This window comes from Lynx rufus, unplaced genomic scaffold (genome assembly GCF_022079265.1).
Source record: "Lynx rufus isolate CCGP_SWC_20201006 ecotype Redwood Valley unplaced genomic scaffold, mLynRuf1.p SCAF_31, whole genome shotgun sequence".
NCBI lineage: Eukaryota > Metazoa > Chordata > Mammalia > Carnivora > Felidae > Lynx > Lynx rufus.
Window position 1 is genome coordinate 140,390 of NW_025814847.1, and position 7,559 is coordinate 147,948.

At 51.5% G+C, this 7,559-nt stretch overlaps 1 protein-coding gene across 1 annotated transcript; it reads left to right on the forward strand.

Moving 5' to 3' along the window:
• Nucleotides 1-213: 213 nt before the first annotated feature.
• On the forward strand, nucleotides 214-4,902 carry MPZ (myelin protein zero). Its single transcript, XM_047092612.1, is given in 6 exon segments — nucleotides 214-280; nucleotides 3,014-3,180; nucleotides 3,408-3,621; nucleotides 3,883-4,018; nucleotides 4,427-4,484; nucleotides 4,609-4,902. Coding segments are annotated over 6 exon segments (936 nt in total).
• Nucleotides 4,903-7,559: the final 2,657 nt, after the last annotated feature.

A 7,559-nucleotide genomic window follows, 5' to 3' on the forward strand; every position in this document is an offset into this window, starting at 1 on the left:
CACAATGCCCCTTCTGCTCCCTGTACTCTTCCCCCCTCCCCACCACCTCTCAACTGCACATGCCAGGCTGCAATTGGTTACTGGCTCAGGACAGCCCCCTCATACTGGGGCCCCAGGGGATTTTAAGCGGATTCCAGGAACCCCCCGCTCAGTTCCTTGTCCCCCACTCTCCCATCCCCACAGACGCTCCGAGCCCTTGCCCCTGCCCCAGCTATGGCTCCTGGGGCTCCCTCGTCCAGCCCCAGTCCTATCCTGGCTGCGCTGCTCTTCTCCTCTTTGGGTAAGTGGAGCCACCCCAGTCTGGGAGCCCTGGAGCTCAGCTTGCCTCTCAGCAACCTTCTCCCTGCCTTCACTGCATGCCCCACCGCCACCAAAGAGTGAGCAGGAGCAGGAAGGTGATATTATAGTCGGAGAAAAAATATATATAGCTTAGAGGGAGACAATAAAGGTATCCTGTGAAGGGAGAAGGTAAAAGAGCGTAGAGAGCTTCCCTGAGGTAGACCTGACTGGACCCAGGTTGGAAGGTAGTAACATGCCCCCAAAACCATGCTGAGCACCTGGTGGGAAGCAGTGTTATGGTGTGGTAAGGAACAAGACAGACACCTGGGTCGGGTACCTAATCATTCCCTAGCAGTGCCTGAGGTACTTAAGCTTAGTTCCCCTGAATAGGAAGTTCAGGGAATGTGATCTAAGGAAGGAGCCCAAGGTCTGTGGTCCCAACTCCTCGAATCCTTTGTCTCTTGGTGCCTCAGTTTCTCTCTTTGGATCCATTGTCTATTATGCAGGCAAAAGGAGTAGGAGGGAGGTTCTATGAGATTCTAAGATCTTGTCCATCTAAAGCAGTCTTCCTTTATAAGGAAGGACCAAACCCTTTCTCACCCCGTGGCAGATGTTGGGTGGGCAAGTGGAAGTCAAAAGTAGGGATATTTGAATGGACAGTTCCCTTCTCCAAATGGCCCCAAAGCCTAACACAATAGATGAGTAGTAGGCAAATTGGGGGTCGGGGAGAACTGCTCAGAATATCAGCTCTTTGAGTCCTAACCCCAGAATCCAGACCCTTCTGGGTGCTGTGCTGGACTAGTCTGGGACACCCAGAGAAAATGTTAAAGATAAGGAGTTGGAGAAGGTCATAGTGAGGGCAATGGGGAGAAGGAGTGTTGGAGAATAAGGAAGAGGGTTCTGTTCTAGCACCTGTCCCTCTCATAGTACCATTGAGCAGGGCTGAAGGGCAGTGGTTGATGTTAGAACAGGAGGAATAGAAGTTAGATCCAATGAATAACCTTTGTTGTTGCATTTGGGATTCCCAAGAGACCTCTAAGGAGAAGCGGGTCACTGATCTTGCATGCTGAGGTGGGAGATTTGAGACTATGGAGCAGGAGTGGGGGGTGGTTATGGGGTCTGGGGATGGCAGGAGCCCCCAACGTTGGTCAGACAATGGGTCTCTGTTTGTTTGGTTGCTTCCTCCCCCTCCCATAGAACAAAAGGGTCTACAGTTGCCCCCACCCCGGGCCAGCCCACACACATAATCTCCCTGGAATGGCCTTCCTTGTGTGGGTGAGTCTTGGGAGTGGCACTGGGCCAGCATGGCCAAGAGGAGGGTGACAAGGGTCAAGCCACAGAGGGCTCACATGCAAAGTCATCTGAGCTCTGAGCTTGGGATCTTCCTCTGTACCCAACTTCCCCTGAGAAGCTCCCTGACCTCCCAGTCGACAGCAAGCTGTATGGCAACCAGGGATTCAGCAGCGAGGACAGTTGGGCCAGGAAAAAACAGTCTTAATTATCTTCATTTTTTTTTTTCTGCGAGAAATTTGAATGTGTGATGCTGTGAAATACTACGCAGCTGTTAAAAATAAGATTGATCTCTATGAATCAACATGGGAAGTTCCCTGAGACACATAGGCATATTATACATCCTCTTAAGTGAAAAAAGCCAAGTACAATATAATGCAATGTATCTCAAAAAGGAAAGAAAAGCTCCATAAGACAAAACTATTTCATGTTTTGAGTTTGTCGGGTTTACACTGCACTTGATACATAGAAAACGGTTACTTACTAAACTGATTGACAGTGGTCATATTTGGGAGGGGACTACAGGAAAAGCATTTGTTGGGGGAGGCGTCAAGAAAGACTTCAGCGGGGCGCCCGGGTGGCTCAGTCGGTTGAGCGTCTGACTTTGGCTCAGGTCACGATCTCGCCGTCTGTGAGTTCAAGCCCCGCGTCGGGCTCTGTGCTGACGGCTCAGAGCCTGGAGCCTGCTTCTGATTCTGTGTCTCCCTCTCTCTCTGCCCCTCCCTGACTCATGCTCTCTCTCTGTCTCAGAAATAAATAAGCATTAAAAAAAATTTTTATTTATTTTTTTTTTAATTTTTTTTTCAACGTTTATTTATTTTTGGGACAGAGAGAGACAGAGTATGAACGGGGGAGGGGCAGAGAGAGAGGGAGACACAGAATCGGAAACAGGCTCCAGGCTCTGAGCCATCAGCCCAGAGCCCGACGCGGGGCTCGAACTCACGGACCGCGAGATCGTGACCTGGCTGAAGTCGGACGCTTAACCGACTGCGCCACCCAGGCGCCCCAAAAAAAATTTTTTTAAAGAAAGACTTTAGCTTTATCTCTATTTGAATGGTTTCTAAAAAAGAATGCAATATGTATTACCATATAACTTATAAATTAAAAATTTTTTAAGCCTGCATCTTAGGGGTACCTTAAGAGTTAAATACTGACCCAAAGGGAAAGGGAGACTTGGAGACAGAATCCACCTTCTGGAAGTCCTCAAGAGAGTTCTGTTACTGCTGACTTCATTTCCTCTTATGAACACACTGAACTTGAACCCAATGCAGCGTTTCTGCCTAACTCTTCAGCTGGCCCAGAGAAATCCGGGCTTGACAGTGGATCATTTCTGCCCCAGCTTTGCTATGGTCTCTACTCAGCCCTTGGCTTCCTATTGGTCTCACTTCCTCTGGATCCCTTAGTGGGTCCCGGGCGCCCATCTGACTCCCCTCTCTGCTCGCAGTGCTCCCCCTGGCCCAGGCCATTGTGGTTTACACGGACAAGGAGGTCCATGGCGCTGTGGGCTCCAAGGTGACCTTGCACTGCTCGTTCTGGTCCAGCGAGTGGATCTCAGATGACATCTCCTTTACCTGGCGCTACCAGCCCGAAGGGGGCCGCGATGCTATCTCGGTGAGTGCCTGGGGGCGTCCTGGGATTGGATAACCAAACGGTGCACAGAAAAGAGCACTTGGGCAACAGAGGGGACATCCTTTGAGCCCTAACCCTAACTGTGGCAAGGTAAGTAGCCATCTGACTAGGGCCTCTCTACACTGTCTCCCCCACCCCCAACTACCCTCTCCAGCCCAGGAGCCCTTACCCTGAGGCTAGACCCACATACTTCCCCTCATTCCTCATAGATCTTCCACTATGCCAAGGGACAACCCTACATTGACGAGGTGGGGACCTTCAAAGAGCGCATCCAGTGGGTAGGGGACCCTCACTGGAAGGATGGCTCTATTGTCATACACAACCTGGACTACAGTGACAACGGCACTTTCACCTGTGACGTCAAAAACCCACCAGACATAGTGGGCAAGACTTCTCAGGTCACACTCTATGTCTTTGAAAAAGGTGTGAGAGGAGATGGCCCAGGGGGTCTGGCAGTACAGGGAGGACTGGGGGCGGGGGGGGGGGTTGTGGGGGGGAGGGAAGGGCTGGGGGAAGAGGCAAAATACCTGGGCTAATGCCCTTCAGGCTCTGGGAGGGCGGGCAGAAGACAGCCTTGGCTGAGCGCTGTACCTCTGAAACAGCAGGGAATGGGTGTGGGGCTAGGAACCGAAGGTGCGTGGCCCTGCTCGCTCACCCCTTTACTTGTTTTCCCTCCCCTCCTAGTGCCTACGAGGTACGGGGTGGTGCTGGGAGCCGTGATCGGGGGTGTCTTGGGGGTGGTGCTGTTGCTGCTGCTGCTTTTCTATGTGACCCGATACTGCTGGCTACGCAGACAGGCGGCCCTGCAGAGGAGGCTCAGGTAAGGGGAGTCTGGCGACCCTCCCTTTATTTTTTATTTTTTTTATTTAAAAATTTTTTTCTTTTAACGTTTATTTATGTTTGGGAACAGAGAGAGACAGAGCATGAACGGGGGAGGGTCAGAGAGAGAGGGAGACACAGAATCGGAAGCAGGCTCCATCCAGGCTCTGAGCCATCAGCCCAGAGCCCGACGCTCGGCTCGAACTCACGAACCGCGAGATCGTGACCTGAGCTGAAGTCACCCGGGCGCCCCATGGCGACCCTCCCTTTAACCCCACTGTTCCCCATCGGGGCAGAAGCTTCTTGGGGGGCGGGGGGGAGCGGCAAAGGGAGGAGGAAGCTATAGCTGCTCTCCAGGGGGGCCCGGGCCTGGAGCGGGGCAGACCCACAGCACCGCCTTTCCCTGCAGCGCCATGGAGAAGGGGAAATTGCACAAGGCTGCGAAGGACTCGAAGCGCGGCCGGCAGGTCAGTGGAACTCGGGGCCTGGACAAGGCGCGGAGCTACCTGGCAGCAGTAAGGGATGGGCTGGGACCAGGGTGGGGCTGGGCCCCCCCAGAAGGGTGACTGAGGTGTGACCCCCTCCCTGCAGACGCCAGCGCTGTATGCCATGCTGGACCACAGCAGAAGCACCAAAGCTGCCAGTGAAAAGAAGGCCAAGGGGCTGGGGGAGTCTCGCAAGGATAAGAAATAGCGGTTAGCGGGCCGGGCGGGGGGTCGGGGGTCAGGGCGGGAGCCCACCAAAGGCTCTCAGGTGGTGGTCATAGAGATGGAACTGCGGAAGGATGAGCAGAGCTCGGAGCTCCGGCCTGCGGTCAAGTCCCCCAGCAGAACCAGCCTCAAGAACGCCCTCAAGAACATGATGGGTCTGGACTCCGACAAGTGACCACCCCCCTGGGCCCTCCCAGAGCAGGGGGACCTAGGCTCCTCTTCTTCCCCCCGTCTAGGTGCTTTCCTCCTTAACTCCCCAGCCCTGCCCCGCCCTCAGCACCCTTTGAGATGTAAGTTTCATTCCAAAGTTCACGCCCCAGGCCCCTCCCATCTCCCCCCACCTGCACCCCCGGCTTTCTGGGAACCCAGGGGCCTCACCCTCCCCTTCACCGGCCCCAAGGACTGTGTGTTTGGTGCCTGTCCCTCTGGCACCGAGAAGAAAGGGACCTTGATACCCCGTGCCTCAGCTCCAGGCCACCTGGCGTTCCCATCCCTTGCAGCGCCCAGCCTGTCCCTCCTTCTTTTCTTTCTGACCCTCCCTCCCCTTCATCAGGTGGCCCAGCTCCATATTCTGTCCTCCCGGCTAACACCCAGAACATCCAGATCAGACTCTCCTTCAGGGTTTACTTAGGTTGTTAGTTATTTTTTATTTTTTAATCCAGTCTTGTTTGTTTGTTTACCGGCGCCCTCCCCCCATGACTGAGTACCGATGACGTCATGTGGTTTTTGCATTTCCCCATCCCCCCTCCCCATTAAATCCTTCCTGGAGAGCTAGCCCAAGCAGAGGGGCCCCTGGTCCTCAATCCTCAGCTACAGGACTGGTGCCCCTGACCACTTTAGGGCACTGTTCTGGGACTCGAGGTCATGGGGAAGGGGAGACAGAGAGGGGCAAAGAATCCTCACAGGTCAGGGCATTGAGGACGGGGCAAATAAGCCTTAAGAAAGGGCTTTAAACAACCAAACAGAAAGGAAAAATAAACGGGAAATGGGGGGGAGGGGAAGGCTGCACTCCCAGCCACAGGGGACTCTTAGGATTTTTCTACATTCTGTATATTTCTTCTCAAACTCCCAAATGTCCTTAAATGTTTAATAAACACTGACATTTCCAGAAGTGCTGCCTCCATCTCCAACTTCCTCATTCTCCTGGGAATATCCCTGCCCCCATTCCATCCCCAGCCCCCTACGTTCCCCCATCCTTCCCCTCTCCCAGTCCTCTTCCTCATCACCTGGTTTCCGTTGTTAAGAATTTGGCTTTATGTTACGGACCTTCCATAGTACAGTGGAAGAACTCTGTTCTTCTGTTCCAGAACTCTGAAAAAGGCTCACAAGACGCCTTCAGCAAATATCCAGTGAGTTTATCCTATGTGCTGAACTGTGTATCAGCCTCTGTGTTTACATGGGTTAGAACACAGACTCCCTCTTTACCAAGATCTGAGTTTTTAAAATATGCCCGCCCATCTGTGTGGCCCATGGCTGGCTATTTGACTTTTCTGTTTCTGCCTTTGTAAATTGAGATGATACCTGCCCTGCTTAATTTTTTTTGAGAAGCAAATGAGATCCTGTACATGGAAACCTTTGTAAACCATAAATGGATATGCAACTAAGATATTAAGGATCAGTCTTTTAAAGATGTTCTACAGGGGCGCCTGGGTGACTCAGTTGGTTGAGTGTCCGGCTCTTGATTTCCGCTCAGGTCATGATCCCAAGGTCATGGGATTGAGCCCCACAGCAGGCTCCTCACTGATCATGGAGCCTGCTTGGAATTCTCTTTCTCTCTCTTTCTCTCTCTCCCTCTCCCCACCTCTCTCTCCCCCTCCCCACTGTCTCCCTCTCTAAAAAGATTGCTTGAAGATATTTCTACATCTTGCCTAAAGGATTACACTTTACAAATTAGCATAAATCCCATTCCCCCTACCAACACAGGCATGTGTAACTTTAGTTGGTGCACTATTTTAGCTATGCTATTAATACCTCATTATCTAGTTTGTTGGTATGCTAACGTAGGTACACCATTAATGGCCTGGGATACTAAGATGATTGTGGAAAGATATATATAAAATTTTCCTGGGGGGGTCACTGATGGCAAAAAAAAAACCCCAAGACTCCTGCAAGTTATTTCTTCACCTTAAGAGGTTAAAGATAAGATTTTTTAACACCGGCTTTGCCCAAATCCAGAGTGCTTTCATTTATTTCAAGCCATGTCTTCTGCTTTTTTATTTTTTTATTAAAAAAATTTTTTTTAATTTTAGACAGTGTGCACAAGTGGGGGTGGAGAGGAGCAGAGTAAGAGAGAGAGAGAGAGGGAGAGAGAGAGAGAGAGAGAGAGAATCTTAAGCAGACTTCATGCTCAGCCCAGAGCCCCCAACACAGGGCTAGATCCCATAACTCTGGGATCAAGACCTGAGCCTGAAATCAAGAGTCGGACGCGCAACTAACTGAGCCACCCAGGCAGCCCGGTCTTCTACTTTTTTATAAAGAAAAATTAACCCAAATTCATTTTAATACAAAAGCTAATAGATTTCATTGGATAAATGCAAATCAAAACTACAATGAGATAAACCACTTCACACCCATTAGGATGGCTCCTATCAAAAAACCAAAACAAGGGGCACCTGGGTGTCTCGGTTGAGCATCTGACTTCGGCTCAGGTCATGATCTCACGGTCCATGAGTTTGAGCCCCACGTTGGGCTCTGTGCTGACAGCTCAGAGCCTGGAGCCTGCTTCGGATTCTGTGTCTCCCTCTGTCTCTCTTCCCCTCCCCCGCTCATGCTCTCTCTTCTCTCTCTCTCTCTCTCTGTCAAAAATAAATAAACATTAAAAAACCCCAACAA